The 21647-nt window shown below is 39.8% G+C and overlaps 1 protein-coding gene across 1 annotated transcript; it reads right to left on the minus strand.

The window, feature by feature from the left end:
- Positions 1-2646: 2646 nt before the first annotated feature.
- LOC139742305 (C-type lectin mannose-binding isoform-like) lies at positions 2647-20672 on the minus strand. The gene is made up of 3 exons (XM_071652884.1): positions 20542-20672; positions 2889-3445; positions 2647-2840 (listed from the first exon to the last, which is right to left on the minus strand). The coding sequence occupies exons 1-3, from the start codon at positions 20670-20672 to the stop codon at positions 2647-2649; spliced, it is 882 nt and encodes a 293-aa protein (XP_071508985.1).
- Between the last annotated feature and the right edge of the window lie 975 nt (positions 20673-21647).

Consider the following 21647-nt stretch of genomic DNA (forward strand, 5'->3'; position numbering starts at 1 on the left):
CGGGCTCCTCATCTTCTTTTAGTGCAGATAAATCGGAAGATACAAGCTCCATCACTGGAAAAGGGAGCGAACTCCCAAAGTCCGTTGACATAAACGGTACTGGAACAGACAACAACGACAAGGACGATAGCGAGGACGATAACGAGGAAGAAAGAGACCAAACTAAAGGCACTCCTAAAGATTCTGAAGCACATGCAGGTAAAGGAGATGAAAATGATGTCGGTGTTTTCCTCACGTGATAATTATCATCTGTTATATAGCGGGTTGCGGACGGAATTAACCGAGCCTTTCCGACAGTTGTGAAGAAACCCTGTATGTCAAGGTATTTCTTCGGGTTAAAAGACAAAGACTAGCCTATTCTGGTGATGATGATCAGCTTTTCTTTGGTTGATCATAGGTGAACAGACCACTATTTATAATGTCAAGATACAAGAACTGTACACCGTCCAAGACTATGCGGTGCGGGACCTGGATTGACGGGACTTTTTATTACCTTTACCGATATGAACCCGTTGAACCTCCGATTGGTGAACAATCTTGACACTGTTACTACCTACGTTGATACACTGCTGTTAGGAGGTTGCTCGTATCCTTTGGATTCTATGCCCAAAGCGGTTCCAAACAGGCAGGATTCGTGTTTGTGTTTCCCCCTAATAGTAACATCTCAATAATGCATTATGTTCATTCCTTCGCGTTGTCACGCAGTCGTCATACAATCGTTTTTTCTAATAAAATTATTAATTTTCTGGACTGCACATTATAACATAGCTAACTCAATAATGCTGTTTAGATAGTCCCTCACATCAGTGTGTCAGGTTTTACTTGTATGCACGTTCATAAGTTGTTTGACACTTTCAATTGCTGTCATTTATTCCAAGACTTTAGATGAATTTGCACTGAAAGATGATAAATGATGATGATGATGATAGTAGATAGTAGAATGGTATATCGAAAAAGAAATAAATGCGGTAGAGTCAATCGGAACTTTCTTGGTTTGTTTTTCAAAGAACACATTTTCACATCAAAGGAAGCAAATGAAACAAAAAGAGAATAATTCAATGTTCAACCGTCAGCATGATCAGTAGTAATGAACTACCATTGTAATAGAAGAATTGTACACAAGACCCCTTACATTGATGCCTGTCAATCATTTTTAATTCAGGCAGCTTTAGATTTAAAGGGACTGTACAGTACTGGTTGAGGTGGGGATTCATGTTTTGAACATTCTTAAGTGATGAGATAATGAGAAACCTTTTATGAAATATGAAAGAGCATGTAATTTTAAAAAGGATTCAACGTTTATTTGATGAAAATTGGTTTTCAAATTGCTGAGATATCCAAGAAAGTGATAATGATAAAAGGCGACATGCCACAACTTTATTAGGATCTCTTTGTTTCACCTTGTTTTTGGATATCTCAGCCATTTTAAAACCTATTTTCATCAAATAAACTTTTGATACCCCTTAGAATTGCATGCTCTTTGACATCTCATAGAGTGGTTTCTGAATATCTCGCAAAACGTAAAAAGCTAAATCCTCACCTCGACCTGGGAACTGTACTCACCCTTTAATCTTGAGATCTTTGTGGCACCGTTACTTTCTGTGTATATCAACAGGTTGTCCACCGAATCACAAACTGAACGACCTATATGAGAAAATGTACAATCTCCGGGCCATTATTTCGGGCACTTTGTGTAGGTATTAAATAGTCAAGCAAGAAATCGAAATCTCCAAATTAGATTTAGTAGGGTATCGTTCTCTACGAGAACAAGGTTTCTTTTGAACCATAAAGGCAAACACTTGCTCATATAATCTTCGTCTTGAATTTCCTTGCGTTTGATTCTTATTACAACCCCCCCCCCCCTCAAGACAAAAACAAGTGAAACACAACAAATCGTTATCGTTATCAACACATCTTCTTTGGATATAACCAGTGAAGAATCGATACGGATACCAAGACGCATGACACGAGAAACGTATATCATTTCTTTTTGTACACTGAGTATGTACATAACATTTATTCTTTATAACAATATCTTCATTTTCATTGGTACACTATACAACGAATAGAAAAATACAATCGAAAGACTTACAACTCTTACACGTATTGCACGGGGTTCTTCATTCATGCGTAAAAAAGGAAAGAGTGATGTGCCAGATGTGTGCCTTTGGAGCTGATTGAATCTCAAAATTTTCAGGGATATAGGTTGGCAAACTTTATGTAATATGAGGTGCTTTATATGCCCTTTTGAGTCAAAACTAGTGGTTTCTGGCTTTTTTCCTTTTTTTCACAAGGTACGGCAAACTTAAGCAACGTTGAGACCCTTCAGTGGAAAGTTGGACTGAAGTAAACAGATCGCTACTTACGTCTATGAAAGTGTATTATAGCCAGATAAGGAACAGTTTATTTGTTGAACAGACGCGAAGCGAAATCACTGATAACTATTCTTTATTTTTTCATCTAGTATGAAATGAACTTGATAAAAGTTAAGTATAACGGCCTTGACAGATGTCATCCCCTCTGCGTTGTGTTCAGTGGTTAATGAAAACCGGGATCCATACAATGTCAACGTATATTATGTGGCAGTGTCTATCACATGTCCTTGGCAAGTGACGGGGAATATTTTATACATATCGTGGTGATGCATTATGGGACAGCTAACAAATGTTGTAAGCGTTGAGGGTAGCCTCTCCGTATCACGGCGGGACCGCCTGGTCCGGGACGGGGAATTGTCGGATTGTTGGGGGTACCGCCGCCAGGTATGCCAGGGTTGTTTGGTGTGCCAGGTACCGCGGGGTTGTTGGGTGTGCCAGGTACCGCGGGGTTGAGGGGCGTGCCAGGTACCACGGGGTTGTTGGGCGTGCCTCCAGCTGGCCAAACGCCAGGATTGCCTGGATTAACTGGTCCTGCTCCAGGAGTCATGGGAACGTTAGGGTTGATGGGAGTGTTTGGGTTGACTGGTCCTGCACCTGGGCCAGGATTCACGGGGGTATTGGGTCCAGGTCCTGGCCATGGTCCTGGATTAGCCGGCTGGATAGGAGGGAATGTAGGCGGAGGGTACGGCTGGCCACTGGCGCTCATGGCGGGCGCCTGACAGATGAAGGCGAATGACGCACTCAGCGGCTCGTCCTGCCAAGTGTGCTTCCAATAGTGGGTGCCACCCCAGGCGACGGCTCCCAGGGCCTCGTTACTCGTCGCCGGCTTGCCAGGCTCCCAGTCCGTGTACTGAGACGTGGATCCGGTCGTCCACCTCCACCCGAGGGCGTTTTCCGCCTTGTAGTAACCGGTCCAGAATTTCTGTCGTCTCCCATTGCCAAAGACCGTCGTCAGATAGCTCAGCATGATGTTGTTCTTACTCGGCGAGTCGAGGGCGTAGAGGGAGCCCCCGTAGCGCTGGCAGAAAAACGTTGCCTCGCGAAAATTCATCCTGATTCGATGCGAGATTCTAAGAAATGACAGAATAAGATAGAATAAAATGAAATTGTGAGAGGAAAACAGAGAGAGGGAGAGATCGAGTGAATGATAATATAAGTGTCCTACATGTCCAAGACTTCAGTGTCGTCTTACCAATGAGGCCATCTTGTCAGGTTGACATCATGTCATTGTGCATGGTGTCGAGCTACACATTCACGTTCCATGCATGCATGATTAATGGACATTAACCCTGCAGATTTGGTAAGGATGGTATTTATTTCATAGGCAATAAATAATCAGGCAAAACACAAACTCAAATTTAGAAATTCAAGTAGCGGATAATTATGTCGAGATAATGAAGAGAGCTTCACATCATACATTTTCGTGATGGAACAGAAAATATCCAACATCCAGTGATCTTTTTGATCATTTACAAATATACAGTGTGATACACAAGATTATGGAAGCACAATACAGTAGGATTAAAGTGGCTCAAGCTCAATCATGTAGATTAATCGCGCGCTGTGGCAGATATAGTGTCACTTTGGATCATGTTTCGCAAAGCAATTAAGAAAAATTACACCAGTAAATTAGTAATCAGCTTCAATTATGCTTTATAACATTAATTTTACGTAGTCGTTGGAGGAGCAATGACTGCTTCGATTGAATTAACCACGAGAAGTGCAGCTGTAACCCTCCCCCCCCCCCACCCGGAGGTATGAGACATTGAGGGGAAAGTGCCTTGCTAAAAGGGCATCACAGCTGCAGCTACCACGCGATTCGAACCTTGGACTTTAAGAATGATATCCACTGAGCCACAACATCATCTCCATTTGCATTGCTGCACTGCATGGTTGATCAAATTTATAAAACAGTGTCTAAAAACAGCTGTCGTGATGCTAAAAATGGACGAGTCCGATGCTAACTGACGTAATTACGAAATGCCATGATTTGTTACCACAGAGAATTACCGCCCCAATGCCAATCGCCAGTCTGCAGTGACAATTTTTGTCAAAATTTGATGGATTTGCAGAGAAGAGTTCATCCTTAAATGGCCCCTGAAAGAAGGGTGGGCTACCAGAAATATGTCATGCTTATAACCGTTGCCTATTTTCGCTATGAATTCAACTCAATCCAATTTAGTTGTAGTTGCTGTGACGGCACTACAGCAGTCTGGAATATTGTGCTGTACTTTACCATATACCGTCTCAGTAATTGTAGCTCAAAACTGAATTATGTGAAGAAAAAAAAATCCCTATGATAACGGAAGTTGTCCCGCTAGTGACTCGACTGCCACATCATTGCTCTTTAGAACCTCCCAACTTGACAGCGGAAGAATTTTTTAATGATTTTTTTCCTCTTGTCTCTCTAAAAATCCCTATCCCAGTGAAGAACCCCTAAGCACGCGTAAAAGAATATTCTTTGTATTGCCATTAGCCAACAGCAACCACAGCAATCACCATTGGTGATAGACAGCTAAAAAGTAAGTGCAGCATGCTTTATAATTATCGAGTGGAAGAGATACTGTTGAATATCGACAACTTTTGAAGGTATATCAATCTTATCAAGGTACACATGTGTGTGACAGATCCAGTATGCCGGATTAATGTCAGGAACGTTACTGAACAGCAACACGATGGGTTCGATTATCTCTTGATGTGGAAGGAAACTCTGAAAATATTATGTCGAGGAGACGTTTAAATGTGTGACATTTTTTCATGTGGCCCACCCCCCCCTCTCTCTCTCTCTCTCTCTCTCTCTCTCTCATTTTCATAGAAGTATAAAAGCCATTTGTTATCAATCAGTCGCAGGCGCTAGATGTTGAATCATCAAAGGCAGGCAACCACCACCAGAAAAATGAAGAACAAGCCGTGTGATCCTGCGAGGTAGAGAATTTGAGACACAGGAGAAAAAAAAAAGGGGGGGCATTGGAAGAAGAGAACGAAATGAATCCAGAAGGCCGGAAAATGAATAATAAGATCCGAGACTCCGGAGACAAGATCTCGTGCCAAACCGATGTTCAACATTGGTTGCTATGGTTACCAGATCGAGTGGGAGTGATCAATTCTCCACAGTAATAATGCTGAAGCACGGAGGTGATACGTGTACCTCCTTGGCTGAAGGTAGTTCTCTAAACCCACGTGTTGCACGTGTGGAATTGACATCTAATAGTCTCTAGTCAGCAACTGCAAAGAACGAATGCATTTCACTGATTTCTTTACAACCTTAATCGTTTTGCTTTGTTTTGAATTGCCTCGCTCAGTTTGATTTTATTGTGAGGAAAATTTGACTGTTGCGGGGGAATCTAGCCCACTTTTACCTTGTGTATTGAAGAATGTTATACCGAGATACGGTGACCACGGGGTATTTGCGAGGAGTCTGGATAATGAGGGACCAAGGAGCTTCAGTTCCTAGGTGTGACTCACTCCTGAGTAATCATACACCTGTGTTCTGTTCAATGCACCTCGATCATCTATCTCAGCCCTCCGTCGGGCTTTAATAACTCCTCAAGAAATTTGTGATATTTCCTTTCAAGATAAGTAAAGGGTCCTGCAGAATAGTCAGCAAGATTATAGGCACCCTACTTTCATTTGCAATCAAAGTAGCTTTCTTAGTCTGCCTCCATATAACACAACTGATACATTCATCGATTTATCCCTTTAAATTATAGCCCCCTTTCCTGGTCTGAGCAAGGAGGTACTTGCCTAGTACCTCCTTGGTCTGAGTGACTGCATGTGCGTGTAGGTGTGTTTGAACGTGTGAGTGTGCGTGCTTGTGGCATTGTTGTTGTCGTGTTTTTGTTGTTGTTGTTGTCGTCGTCATTGTCGTTGTTGTTGTGGTAGTGGTTGTTGTGGTAGAGTTTTTGAATAGTTTATTGTCAATCTTTTCAAAGATTATGAGAATAATTGATATGTTCGCCTGGTACTACCGTACCAGGAAAAAAAGCAAATCGGCCGAGACTCAAATGGTCAAGTGCAGGTAAGAGTGGATTGGTCAGTATAATGTTCATGCCTCTGACAGAATCATAGGAATAGTAGGATACCCGTTCTTTGGGTCGCCCCTAGAATGTCTCACAAAAAAAAAACCCGGCTGAAGTCCCCTTTCGCATTGTCTAGATTCCTGCTTGATTACCAGGGCCCGCCGAATACTCTTGGCAAAGAGTTCTGATACAAAAACTCAGATCGTAGAACAATTACAGTGTATTCCTATATAAGAAGACAATCAAATGGATTGCCTTGGACATTGGGTGGAAATTACAAATGGGTCGTGTCCACTGTATTAGACCATCGTGACCATTGTTTAAAACTTAGTCCTGCCCGGTACAGAAAGACGCGCCCCTAAAGATCGACCAATAAAGCCTGTCTGAGAAGGAACATTATTTTTGATGTTCTTATTTTGTAAATGAAAGAACAACATTAAAAAGAAATCTGACTGGGATTGAAACGAATGATTCAGCCATTCTTCCTCTCCTTGGAACCTTTTAAAGTCTTATCCATTCTCATCAAAATGCACCTCTTTCGATGTACTAATTTAGAATGAGCAGGATGTTACGCCTATTGCCACAATGGTTGGCTGTCATTGAAAGTATAAAATGAAACTCGGACCTTTGTATCTTCCAATGTTGTCGAAAAATCTGCAATAGAATTGAAAAAAAACCAATCGTCATTGCCGCTGTTTCTTCTGGAACTTTATTCACAAATCACAACTGCACCAAATTTCGCTGCAATGATAGGTAAAAAACAACAACAAACTTTTGTTCTTCCGTCTTACGTTTTGAGAACAGACTTCAACCAATCTCGCAATGAAGTTTACGTTCTGAGATGACGCAACGTTTCCCGAGACCCGGATGCTCCCGAGAGCACGAGGCTCATTCACGTGATATATGACGTCACTAGTGTTATCGGCCAATACCAAAACCAATATGGAAAAAACACAGAAGAGTGAGCATCTTCCGCTCATTAGTTCTAACATCCCGTCCATTGACAGAGTCATGAAGTCGTGTCACATGATGTTCTAAACAGGAGCTAAGATCGAGTTATGGCACTCCGATAAATGAGGTGGGCTTTAAAGTGACAACAAATTACACGGGACATTGACAGTCGGCCGTGGGTGTCTTCGCTAGGATTAAATTTCTGTCATGAGGCAAATTGATTAGTGACAGTTAATGATAGTTCTCATGGTTAATCAGGATACTTCTGTGAAATTACATCAACATGCACGTTCAGGTTTGTGAGGCTGCATTCTAGCTGCATGTAAGACCCGAGTGCATGTAGTATGACCATCTGTTGTTATTGTTTATTCCAGCGTTAGAATGATTGTTACTGAGGTAGCAATGAAACTGATTTGGAGATGTAGGCCCTACTTGCTTGGTGTTCTTGTGAACATTATACTGAAGAAACAGATAGAGGACATCGTGATCTACCCTTATTTGCAACATAGACTTGATTCATTACCTTATACACTGTATTTCTTTATAGTTTTTTCGAAACATTTTTTTTCTTACCAATGTTTTAGCGCTGATTATCTTATAAAAAGGAAGAAACAAAAACGTTCCAAGTAACAATCATATAATTTCTTTGACAGCACAGCTTCTAGCCTTGTCTGAGGCCACTCCCATACAAGCCCTGACTCCGACACAAGATAGAAACCCGGAGGTCGTAGAGAATGCGTCGAGGAGGGCGTTACTTCCTCAGCTACGGCTTGTCACGTGGTGTGCCGTTCAAGAAAGATGAACAGATCAAGTTATCAGGTTGACACCGCCGTGCTCGGATTAGCACCAAAATAGTTAATTAAGAGCGCATCAAAGTCATTATTGTAATTCGAGTTTGGCGGCGCTTGACTGACGGAGACAGTTTTAAGAAATTATGACAGTTGGGTCTCCACGGGAGGGATACTGTAAGAGGAAGACTGGGAGGACACGGAGGAAGAAATTAGGAGCCTAAAATGGAAGAACAGGATGGGGACGACGACGATGATGGTGATGATGATGACGATGACGATGACGATGATGATGATGACGGCAATGGTAGTGTTGGAAGAGCATGGGAAGAGGATGGAAGATGAGAGCGAATCAGGAAGGATAAAGCAAGTGGGAGAGAACTTCGAGGAGGAGGAAGAAAAAGAAGATAAATCTAAGAACAAGTAGAAAGAATAAAAGAAACTTAATGCATGACATACAACAAAATCAAGGTAAGAAACAGAGGAAAACACACATTCATGATATAGACTTTGAGAGGAGAGGCATAGTGGGTGAGAGTTGGGAGGGGGTGCAGAGGTGTTACTGGGTGAAAGTTGATGGAAGGCATTCTATCACTGATTTCCTCGTAACCTTTTTCACATCCTCCCAATGTCGGTGGTAATCAAACTAGGCCTGTTCCACGATGACAGACAGAGAATATACGTTGGTAAGTGGGGATTATATATGTACGGGCATATTCACCTCCCTCCGAACATGGTCGTGCTTATGGTCTATTTATATGCCGTATTTTGAGTGCCATTCATACTTTATGGATAATTACTCTGACACCGCCAGTGTCAAGAAATCTAGAGGGATTTTAGTACAGGAAGAAGAAGGGGGACGGAGACGATGATGATGATGATGATGATGATGATGATGATGAGACGAGCAGGACATCAAGGAGGAGGAGAAATAGAAGAATCCTATAATGTGAAGAAAGAAAGAAAGTACAAATAAAAAAAGAAGACGGCGAACAAGATGAAGAAGAAGAACAAGGAAGAAGAAACATAGAGAAGATGACGAGGGAGACGAAGGGACGAACGAGAAGAAGAGAAGAAACTCTTCCATTTGTCCCAGTATCAACTACAGCTTGCTTCTGAATGAGCGGTAAAAATGTCATCAACATTGGGTCCTCAATTCTCAGAGATACTCCTTCAGTAGTGATAGTATTTGGTATCACATTATGGACTCAGACTGAAAGCATTTCAGCTCTTGTGGCATCTCTCCCATCAAGATCCAATCAAGTTAAAGGGATGGTATGGGGTACAGATGAGTACCTCTAGGGTTCCTTGTATAGGGACAAGCATCTGTACCCCTAGGGGTACATATTTGCACTCCTTTTTTTTTTTTTTTTTAGTGTGTCGTTTGAGGTGAGAAGGTATTCAATACTCACCGGTCAATCTCAATACACTACAGTGCCTGGTTTCCGCAATCTAGTAGCGGGAGGCACTTAAACATCATATGCATGTAAACCTTTCAAGATGACCCAAGTTTATCGCTCCAGAATAGCGACATACTAGTAGTATCTGAATAAGCTGATTGAAGTGATTATCAATATTAGGGAAGCTTAAGCCAAGATCTGTAATCTGGAAGGAGGCCAGATTTTAAGTTACAGCATGTGAGCGGCAATGGAACGAAAAACATTTAATCTTATGGGTCTCTTAAAGGCATTATTTACCATTTGCAAATGAAACAAAAACCCAGCTTTAGTGAATCGAAATATCCTAAATTGTGAGTTAGGAATAGAAACAAGCAATGTAAAAATGTAAGTCAGTATAATCAATGTTAAGTATTGTTAGATATACAAAATGTGAACAATTGCTACTATAAAATTGTTTCTAGACTAAACCGTCTACAGTTTTATAGTAAGAAAATGTAATAGAGATATCTCCTTATACTTTAGGCTTTATTGTGATATGTTTGTGCGGTAGGATGTTTTGTGATACAACTGACCTACACACATGCATCAAATGTGATAACTCGAACTTTTTTAAAATCATTGCTGCCAAAGGTAAACGATACCTTTGATCTTAATTAAATACCTTTAATCTTATGTTGAAATAATAACGATGTTCTTCAGAACAGCATGGTCGCTCTCTATGAATGTAAAGTATACAGACACGTTTACACGGATATACGGATGGGCTATATGGTATGATTATTATGTACGTGCTCATATAGTATGAAATTATATTGAATATCAATGAATATCATATGTCTTACATCTAATTTCTCTATTTCCCTTTCAACAAAGAATATAAGTGCACAATCATACTAATTACCAATGAAAAGGTGTTTATATTCATCCCATATGCTATACCTTATCTGCACTGTTGTTGGTGACTCACTAATTAATAACCAAAAAAAAAAAAAGAGAAAAACTTGGTGATCGTCCAAAGCTTGAATCATATTTAGGCTCACAAATAATCTTTGTCAGTGAATAGATGTGGGTGAATCAACATATCTGGCAACAGCAAGCTCACTCCACTATTTACTATCAGGTCAGGACCGGAGAACGAAAAGTGAGTAATCCTTTACAATCTAGTATTTGAATGAAATGGCAATCGTTCATAGCGCCGTAAGTTGATCGACGGCATATAATGCCATAATTCCGCATCATTTGTCCCTACTTATGTCCCTTCCCAGGAGGCACGTGCAGTAACTCAGTAATGAGTTAAAAGATTTTACACCTTGTGTACTTGCATTGCCACAAACATAAGTGTGTTTGTTTGCTTGTTTGTTTGTTTGTTGTTGTTGCTGCTGCTGCTGCTGTTGCTGTTGTTGTTCTTGTTCTTGTTCAATTCCAATTCATGCATTTGAATACCGACATGGGTGATTGAACAACCATTAAAATCCCTACCTTTTTTTTTCCTTGCCAAAAGTGTTACACTGTTGACAATAATCAGTATTGCTGTAATCACATGCTTATAATGATTTGTTTTAGTTATCATTCCGTGTTTTAGTTTACCTATTTTTTATCTGTTTTTAGGAATGTTTTATGTTTAGTGAATTATTTTGTCAAACAGGCTCCATCGAAGACCAGAAGAATCAATATTATCGTTATTCCTGATGATGACCTACCCGTTGTATCTTTAATGTCAAGTAAAGCATTTAACAACACTAATAGAAAGGAGGATGATTTCTTTTTTCCGCGGGAAATCTTATTTCCACATGGAAGCGTACATTAGATAGTGTTAGAACAGGCATATGTCTGAGTCTGTATCCATGAATCTGGGTGAGTTCTGTATTTTCAGAACGTCATTTGGCATGCACCTAGCTTTCGGAAGTTATGGTCGCATCACAGCCAATTATTAATCACTATTTTAACACGCATATACTTCTATAAATACACACATGCATGCAAATAGTAGGGCCTACTTTTAGCGATGAGCCCAGAAAAGAAAGGAATGTGTTGAGTTTGATTCAGTGTTGCCGTCACCAGGGCATTTTACTCGAAAGCTTCTTGCTGAACGTGTGAAGCCCCCAAAGTGAGTGACTGTATAGCCTGGGTTCTGTTACCCTTGTCACGTTTTAACCCTTTCCGTGCCGGGGAATTTTGGACAGTATTTGCAAGTTTATGGTGTTTTCTGCCCAAATCGGCGCTCAAAGCACACAAAGGGTTAAATGGATGGTATGACATTGGTGGAGATGAAAATTGGGCTGTTAACTTTTTGCGAGATACCAAGAAAACACGTATGATATAGTACAGAGCTTACCATTTTAACAGGAATTCAAAGTTTATTTGATTAAAATCGGGTTCGGAATGACTGAAACATCCAAAAACAAAGTAAAACAAAACGATCGTAATAAAGTGTGGGTCCCACACTTTATTAGAATCGCTCTTTTTTGGATATCTTGGCCATTTAAAAGTCAATGTTCATAAAATAAACATTGAATTTCTCATAGAATTACATGCTCTTTTATATTTCATAAGAGGTTTCTCATTATCTCACCAAGAAATGTTAGAAACCTGAAATTAAGTCTCAACCAAAACTATACGATCCATTTAACTACCATTGATATAGGTTTGTGTGAAAGGATAGCACATTAGAGAGGTATTTGACATAATTTCAACAATTGATATTCAAATATATTTTCACCACGTCAATGCGTCACTAGAAAGCCATAGCAATCAGAGAAATATTATGACGGCTTGGCCCGATGAAAAAAAGAAGCTGGAAACCTGACAGCTAGTCAGTTACTGACTTCAATCTTTATTCAAAAGAGAAATACGAGCGTGGATTCAAGAAGTGTAAAAGGATTTAAAGATACTCAATTAATTTTGTTAGAAAATGACAAAATAAATTCAAAGTTATTTTCTCGTTTACCCCTGTTTAATTCAACTTTCTGCATTGGTTGAACACACATGGGGGAAACTTCCCTTTTAACGAGACGGCTGCCTATTTACTAATGTATCTATCATACGAGAAGTGGTTTTGCCCTTCAGCCCTCAGCCTCAATATAATATCACTGTGAACAGTATGACCATCACTGCTGCATTCAATATGCAACTCGCTGAGTCGTAAGTATCCCCGTTCCGCCATTTCGCCGTTTGACGCATAGCAGAAATCCGTTCAAAAGCCACTCCACTTCCGACATAAATTTACTCTTTTGGGACTGAGCCATTCACCTCGATTGAAATCAAACTCTTCTCCTTATTCTGGCCCCTTAAAAGAAAAAAAAATATAAAGAAGACGTGGACAAGTATTATGGTCGTGTTTTCTAATGTAAAGATATCAGTACTCAACAATTTCAAGGCTTGGGTGTTTTGTTTTTGTTTTTGTTGCTGTTGTTTTGTAAAAAGAGGAAAGAGGGCTATAAAGGGGAGAAAACCAAACTGAGATAGTCAGCTGTGATTGGTTGTTTCATGTCTCGCTTCTTAAACAATGGATGAGTCAGTGTACACCTTGTTTGGGAACTGGTCAACTTAATTATACCCTATAAGCTCATCTCTTCATCTGCGTAAGCTTTACTGGACAAGTGTGAGAAATATCGAGGACAGGCACATTGGCAGCTTTCAGCTTTTGAAGCGAGTGACATTGACACAAAAGTGAGTATTATTGGAAAATTGACCGTCGTCTTCGCGAATTCTTTCAGAAACCTTAAAGCCTTTATTCGTAATCCATCCTGTCAGAAATCCCAGACAGATTTGATGCGTTATTAGAGATTTTTCCTTTGGCAACCACCCATCTGTCTAAGCTCAAACAACGCTTTATAGGAAACTTCGAATTTTTCTTTAACTTCGTCATTGCCACTGGAAATATTGCTTTTATCATACAAAGCCAATGGACTTTTGAAATGACGGACGTGATAGGGTTAAAGGAGGAGACGTGTTAGCACACTGATCCTCTCCCATGTGACTCAGAGAGGGGAGGATCTTTGTCAGGGGGTGTTCGTCGGCCTCGAGGATTCTACGAAGATCTGCTAAGATTATCGCAGTTGTGCCTGCAGGTATCCCGAAGAACCCTCGCGAAATTCGCCCGCGTTGTCGAGCTATTGCTACCCGAGCCCTATTCTGTCGACACATCTGAAGAAAGAATGTTTCGTTTGAGCCACATTCGTCATGTGTCATGTGTACAAAACATTTTCCTCTTTCTTTTTTGGTAGAAGGAGGATGAAATTCAATTTGGGTATTGGCACAGCAAGAGATGAGTGTCCATGACCATGAACATTTGACACGTTCATTGAGCTGTTGTCGGGCTTATAGGATCATTTCGACATCTTGTCCAGATAGGAGCAAGAATAATGTTTCATCCTCATCCTCTCAAAGAGAATGACTTAAAAAAAAGTATTTTTCTAAACATTACTAGTTTAGCTTTCATTGGTTCTCGTGAGTTGGCGGGCTGTTGGCTACCTTAACTGTTTTATTTTTTTCTCACGTCCCTGCACTTTCTCCTTCGCTTCCCTTATCTGTCATCCCATTTCAGTGTCTCCATCTACCTATACACTGCAAAAAGGCAGGTGTTAAATATGAAACGCCGAGCTGGTGTTAAATTTTCGATGCCCATTTGTGGTGTTAGATCAACTCCTCCGAGTGTCACTTTAAAACACATAATTGTTTTTTTGAATAGTTTCTTAGTTTACTGTTTTCGATAAAGTAATTGTTTTTTTTTTTTTAAACGTATGTACACATTGAAAGAAGCCTGGCGGGTGTCATACCATTGACATTAACGCCAGCAATATCAAATCAGCACCATGCGGTGTCATTGTTGAATTAACACCAGAGCAGTGTCAAAAATATCACCAGCTGCAGTGTCAAATTAACACCACGAAGTGCCAAGTGAACACTTTTCAACATCATCACAACATACTTTCTACACATGTGGGTGTGGTCTCCTATTGACACATGATCGGTGTTAGATTTAACGCCCGTAGTTTTAAATCTAACACCAATGTTTTTTCAGTGTATCTGTCTTTACAGATGGACAGATAGCATAGAAATGCAGCAGCATGTGGTTTACCTTGGATTAACAACACGAAACACAAAAATATTGCTCAAATGTTCTTCTATTGCACCTCGAAGGCAACAATCTCATCGGGTTTAACACAGGTCAATAACAATTAACATTACAGTCACATTTCATTCTATTCTTAAGAGAAAAAGAATCTCGCACAACTTCCCATAGAATTACTAACTTATACAATCATAATATAATTATTCGTGACACGTTGTGGTTCATGTATTTTTTTCTTTTCGTCTGTGCTTTATTTCAGTTACTATAAAGAACGCAGATAACTTCACACAGACAAATGACAATCGCACAAACTTGATACTCCCAGATTAAGACAAAAAAAAAAATATGGTGTCATCTAATGCTGAGCTAATTAACCCCAATAGAGAGAGAGAAAAAACCCACATGTCATGCACGTAAACAATCGATAGTTCTCTATTCTGTAGTGATATAAGGTCACAAGATGTATAAGTATTTGTTTAGATGGTTTTGGTTAGTTTTCCATTTCTTTTAATCAGGACAGTCGGACATACTTCCATTATACCTTAATGACTGCATGGGTAGGGCCTATGGAATCGGTGGCAATAGTCCTCACGTAAACTTATATGTGTGTGGTTTGTTTTTCTCTTATGAAAGACCATTATGTCTTATGGTTAAAATAGAGCAACAACCAGTGATAGGTTCTCTCATTTCTTCTGTCACAGATGTAGAACCTGCCTAACATTATGTAATTCTCTGCCAATATTTTTTTTTTATCTACGGACTTTGGCTGGCATAGTAAGCCTTACATTCATGAGTCATTTCAGGCTTCCAAAACAAGAACAGTGACCTATAACCGTTATGTCAATGCGTTACTAAGTATCTGGTTTTGATCATTTTGTGTCCCATATGCATACAATGTAATATGGTTGGAAGGTTTTCTGTTGTATACAATCCCTGCTGGAAAGAACACAGTGTGAAACACCGTCTTAAATATGACCGTTTTAACAATAATAAATTGCTCGTCAGTATGTTCGCAATGTGCTCACATAGTTGACTCTGTGAACACACTGTGTAACCAGACGGTTCATCGTTCGACACAGTGTGTTCATCAAAGTCGACCATGTGAACGCATTGTGGATACACTGTGAACACACCAAACACGCAGAACACACTGTGGGCCATTGTATTCTTTCCCACAGAGATATTGCGAAACGCATTATTATGTTTGCATTAATTTTGTAGAAAGGGAGAGATAGAAAGGGGGCAGACAGCCATAGAAAGAGTTATCATCCGCTGCCGCTATCGGATCTAACTACTCAGTGCATGATTCCCTCAAAATGAATATCAGTGAAGTAGCAAGCACCACGTAGCAAGAGGACTATATCGCATTTACCGCCAATCCAGCTCATCTCCAGAGACCGCCGAATACTAGTCGCCTAGTTGACAGACAGCGTCTGGTCTGTGCACAAGGCAGCTATAGGGGATGGATGTAAGGGTCTACAGCTTCCGTCGTAACGGATATCAGCTATCCCAGACGGTTGTAAATCCCAGTAAAAATGCCTCAATTTGCACCCGTTCCGATCTTTCAGTATGAGCCACTCCCCGTTTCGGCTCCGGAGCACGTACGAACAGAAACTTAATTCAGCGAGTGACGAGATCATCAAAGCATGACTTCTCGTGATAGCGAATGACAGATAAATAAAGCGCAAGCTTTCGTAACGGTAAAATAAAGTGACGCAAGACTTAAAGGTCAGTGGCACTATTTTCGTATCTTATCATAAGGTTAGTGTATTATGAATTAGTCCCTATTAAATCACAGTATAGTTAATAATTTAAGATAGATGTAATGATGACAATGATATTGATAACAAAAATGATATAACAATATGATAATACTGATAACGCAAATAATAATACTACAGAAATAAGAAAAATAACCTTTCCTTCACTATGATAAGATGTTTACTGGAAAAACAGGGTTTTCTTGACTTTTCTTTGCACTTTTACCCTTTACCCATAATTCTTACCCCCAGTACCGAGTAGATTTTTCTGAAGAGACTGTGTCATCCTTTTTGCCATTTGTTACAAGAGAGCATAAAATGTTTCACGGACAGGAGATATGTCACTGGCTTGTAAGTTCTGACTCAAACTTGAATTCATACTTTAACAAATTCAAGCATCCAACCTTGAGCCACCTTTTATTATAGACACGCCCATAACTTCGCTTTTATCTTGAGGAAATTTCACAGAATGCATCCTGTTCCCAAATGGGCGGGGGGGGGGGGGGGCTGTGTGATTAGCTCTGCGTGTATGTGTGTGTGTGTGTATCAAGAGAAAAAAAGGAAAGAAAAGGCGCGGGAGGGGGATGCTCTCTACAATGATAAAAGATCGGAAAGAATCCTATTTAAGCCCTGGAATTATAATTTGTGTCAGCACAGCAAAAGGCTCCCCGAGGGAGTGGCGTTTGAGCTTTTTACCTTACTCATCACAACTTGCCGTGGCAGGCGAAGTCATGAACTTTCGTTGCTCTTTGGTATCTGGCAATGTGCGGATTATCCTCATTAAAACATTCCCGTCTTTGCGAATTTTACCTCATTGTATAGCGGGGTATCACTTCTCCCCCGGTTTGACAATTTGACGACAAAAGAAGAGGGGGTGGGGGGGGGGGGGGGAGAGAGAGAGAGAGAGAGAGAGAACACACCGTCACCTGCTTATCGGCATCTCATGAAATATGTCGCACTTAATACCTGTCGTCAGGAGATAATGTAGCAATTTCCCTTTTTTAATAAGCTAGGAAGAAGACTTTACAACTTTGACAATTCAACCTTTACTTGTATACGTCTTTTGTAAATATCTGCTCTCATACATTACAGTTTATCCCTCCAGAAGCAAAACAAAGCAAAACAATTGTAAACGATAAAAATTAAAAAGGAAATAAGAATTAACATTTGATTTTTTTCTGAAAGCGTTTACAAAGACAGGTATTTAGATGATTAGCATGGATATAACTCGGGAAACCTGACATCTCGGTAAATCTGACATCAAAGTAAACATATGAAAATGTATTACTATTTTGCGTTTGTGCTTGAGTGTAAAATGTGATGCTATTTTCTTTCAGTTTCACCTATATAATGCTAGCATTTTGTTATGGTAAGGGAAAAGTGTGATTGCGTTAGTCCCCGTATCTGCTCGTCGCCATTTTAACGAGCCCAAGAAATTTTAAAATGACAATTTGAAGTGGCATCAGTCTTTAAATGTGACATGTTAAGGCAACAGAGTGTGTACAAAGATATGTACCACTAGGCATGAAGGAATGTTTTCCCCATCTGAAACGTCAGTTATTTGATAGTGCGTTCCGCCGTAACGACCCGGGAGATAATTGTTTGCATCCGAAATGCAGTTATTCTAATAATAGGCTCAATTGTCCAGGGCAAATGAATCAGTGTATCACCTGTCGGAATATCTTTAGATTTAGAATGGTATAGAAAAACGATGCCAAATCGCCTTCTTAAAAGGATATGCTTACTTTATTTCGATGCGTTAGTACATCGACATTTATCACAGGTGTCGATAATGGTATACTTTGAGAAACACATATGATGTGGAAATTGTGCGCATGTGGATTAGGTGCCTGAATGATAATGTGGTGGTATATTATGAGTGTGTATGCATAGGTGTATGTGTGTGTGTGTATGTTTGTGTGCATGTATGTATGTATGTATGTCTTTATGTGTGTATAGGTTTATAGGTGTATGTGTGTGTAGGCGCGCTTTATTATGAGTGGAGGGTAAGTTCCAGCCTGCAGGGAACACTGCCGCTCGCATTCAAGGTTTAAAGGACTCCATCCGCCTCCCCTAGGGGGTCTAATCTTGTTCTTCCGAGGCGTGCTTGGAAGAGAGACGAATTTTACAATCAAGCATGACATCCACCTGTGATTAAGTGGAGAGAGAGGAAAAGGGGGTGGGGGAAAAGTGGTCTTAAACTTGACTCTTGCCGTGAATTTGCATTTTTTTTTCTCGTCTTGACGACATCACACATGTTTCCTTTAAGTCGCAATGTCGACAGAGTAGAATGGATATGACGCGAAGGGAGAGAAAAGGACTCGAACACCTGTTAAGCTTTTTCTAGGGCAGGCGCTACCCCACCCTCAGCCAAGCGGAGATGCCTTGTGGATGAATAATCCATGAAGCCTATAGTTGTTTAATGTACATGCAACATGTCAAACAGGATGACGCGTGTGAGTTTCAGCAGTCGCTGAGGTGAGAAGAGGTTGTTCTAGTGATCGAAACGCTTAAAGGATTACCAGCGCTATCATGCTGTGCATAATAGCCTAGCAATTACAAAGGACAAGAACAAGATTAAAAAATAATTACACTATGACTAGTATGTGTAACAATTTGTCTAACAATGGTGTAAATCAAGTTAGAAGTAATCATTGAATTGTGAAATCTGCGTGAAGCCATTTTATTCTTGGCCTAAAACTCCCTTACACAAACAGGAGAATATCAGACTCGAATCACTGAAAAAATGGAATATACAGCTGGACAAAAAACGCACAGGGTATAGGCACAAAACATATGTGATATGTAATGTTGCTTTAAACAAGAGAAATACACAACAGAAAATGGCAGCGAGACTACAATAGAAATTCGAAAAGACAGGACTATACAGTCATTGATGAGAAACAAATAAGTGACCAAGATATAAGGGTGTAGTCAATGTGCAGAGGAAAAAATTGATTAGTTTATCATTCAAGTTATCACTGCTTCAGTTACCGCATTTAATTACAGAACAGCTCAAGAACAAACATTAACCCTATAAAGCCCAAGGGGGGGCACATTGTGCCCCCCCTACCAGATTTTCGTTTGCCACTCCTTCGCCCTTGATCCGATTTCAACCAAATTTGGTGACTTTTCCTAAAATCTTATTGCGAACATTTTGATATATAATTTAGCTATATTTGGTGTTGCTGGTTGCCATGGCAACCATAAACTGACAACCATGTCAGTCAGATTTTGCATCTTTTTTCTGTTCCCATTTCTTTTAACAGCATTACAGTGTATGAAATGGGTGTTTCTTGGCTGAAATTTGTTGAAGGAGCAAAATTTGAAGTAATTATGGTCCTGGAAAGTTTTTCTTATTATTTCCTTTGTTTTTATGAGACAGAGGCATAAAACAATAGATATAATAGAGATAATTGAAAACAATAATATTTTCTAAAGATTGCCCTTATATTTTGAGTTATTTTGATTCCTTTAGCCAAGTTATGCCTCTAATATCATTTGTTTATCATATTATCAATTTGCAATCTCAAAATTCCAGTATTATGCAAAAATGAAATGTCATAACTATACATGTACCCATCCCAAACATTTCATCCCAGGTCTCATAATGTATCACTATGTTGATATGAATAGCGCCCCCATGTGGTGACCTTGAGAAATTTCAACCATGACAAATAATAAAATTCCACTTGCTTATCATTTGTGGCAAATATGAAAATGATTGGTCTATAATAAGACATATATAATGGGGATAAAGAAATTATACAGAAAAATCATGTTTTTAGCATATTTCCCATGTATTTCTTTATATTTTAGTAAATAGCGCCCTCCATGGGTGACCTTGTGAAAATTCAAATGTACAGTCATGTAGAGTATGAGTTACTCTACCCACGTGCCAAATATGACGATGATACATCAAATAATAAAAAAGTTATACAGGGGGGGCACAATGTGCCCCCCCTTGGGCCTGCGAGGGGTCAAAATAGCTTGGGCTTAATAGGGTTAAGTTTAGTGTAATTTGTTTAGAATAAACAAACAGTAGAATCTCCTAAAAATATCAAAAAGAACATGGTGCTATCGCATTGATTAGTGCCCAAGAGGAAATTATTGAAGAGAGAGGGAAGGGGAACACATAGTGAAGAATTGATAAAATACTCCGGCGTTTTCTCACCCAATACATGATCGTCCAAACTCAAACCAGCCAGAAATCATAATCCTGTCTCTAGGCGGACAAACACCCTGTACTGCCGGTAGGGCGAGTAGGGTAAAGCTCGCCAGCATCAAACATCCTAGCCACTGCATCTTTGGTGTGCTGGTCAACCACGTCCTTTTCCCTGCGTGATACGATCAGAAATGTGGAGCGAAAACACTTTTCACTGGTTATCGCGTAATACAATGTACCATTGACGTACAGATGAGCCCTTTGGGCGGACGCACAGATATACTGCAGTTCTCGTATATTAGAAAGAATTACCGCGCGCTGGGGATTCGCACAATCAATGAAGCACACTGATTGGCTAAGAGTTTCGGACGTGGTAGTCTTCAACCGCAGACCAATCTCTTCACATCATAGTCGAGCGCATGTTTTAAGGCGTACATTCCGTATGGTTTCCACGTTTTAAATTATGAGGGGGCAAAATGATATAGTTTATGATTATTTGGATTTTTCACTCTTTTGCTTATCTTGCACACACGTTCCGTAGCTTAATGTTGTACAACTAAATATGTTGTCATCCTTAGCATTGCAATAAATTGTTGAATCATTCATTAAATTGAAATTGAATGTTTCTTTTACGCCTTGCAGTTATGACGTCAAGACTTCTAGCATCAATTTACTTTCTCAGTGTGGCTCTGCAGCTCTTATATTTGTATTTTTGTTAAAGGTCGAGACTTTTATTTTACGATTTTCAGTGCTATTTTCTTAATCATTGTAATCATGTTTACATTAATTTTGTTTGAGCTGATGAGCTGAAGGGCTCTTGTGTTTAGATCATTTTTTAATCATCTCCCAAAGGGTTACCCGAAAATGAAGAACATAGCATGAAACAAAATCGAATGAACCAACAATTGCTCATGATGGTGGCTTTCAACCATTTACCATTTCAATTTACCTTTAAAACATTAAAATCGATATCTATATAAAAGCCAATCTTACCTTCAAGCACTTTCAAGATTACGTAACTGTGTCTATTTTCATGTTGAAGCTAACATAAGAAAAGCATTTCACCATTTGCTCCTCACCTTCCAGAGGTAGCAGGGATGAGGTCGTCCAGACTT

This window comes from Diadema antillarum, unplaced genomic scaffold, assembly GCF_040938485.1.
Source record: "Diadema antillarum isolate AM-2024a unplaced genomic scaffold, OU_Dant_1.0 seq00000995_RagTag, whole genome shotgun sequence".
NCBI classification, from domain to species: domain Eukaryota; kingdom Metazoa; phylum Echinodermata; class Echinoidea; order Diadematoida; family Diadematidae; genus Diadema; species Diadema antillarum.

Coding starts and splice junctions, on each gene's coding strand:
- LOC139742305 (XM_071652884.1), bottom strand. CDS start 20,672: ATGCAGTGGCTAGGATGTTTGATGCTGGCGAGCTTTACCCTACTCGCC. Junction 3,446..20,541: donor TTTGGACGATCATGTATTGG/GTGAGAAAACGC, acceptor GTCATTTCTTAG/AATCTCGCATCGAATCAGGA. Junction 2,841..2,888: donor AGGACCAGTTAATCCAGGCA/ATCCTGGCGTTT, acceptor ACCCCGTGGTAC/CTGGCACGCCCCTCAACCCC.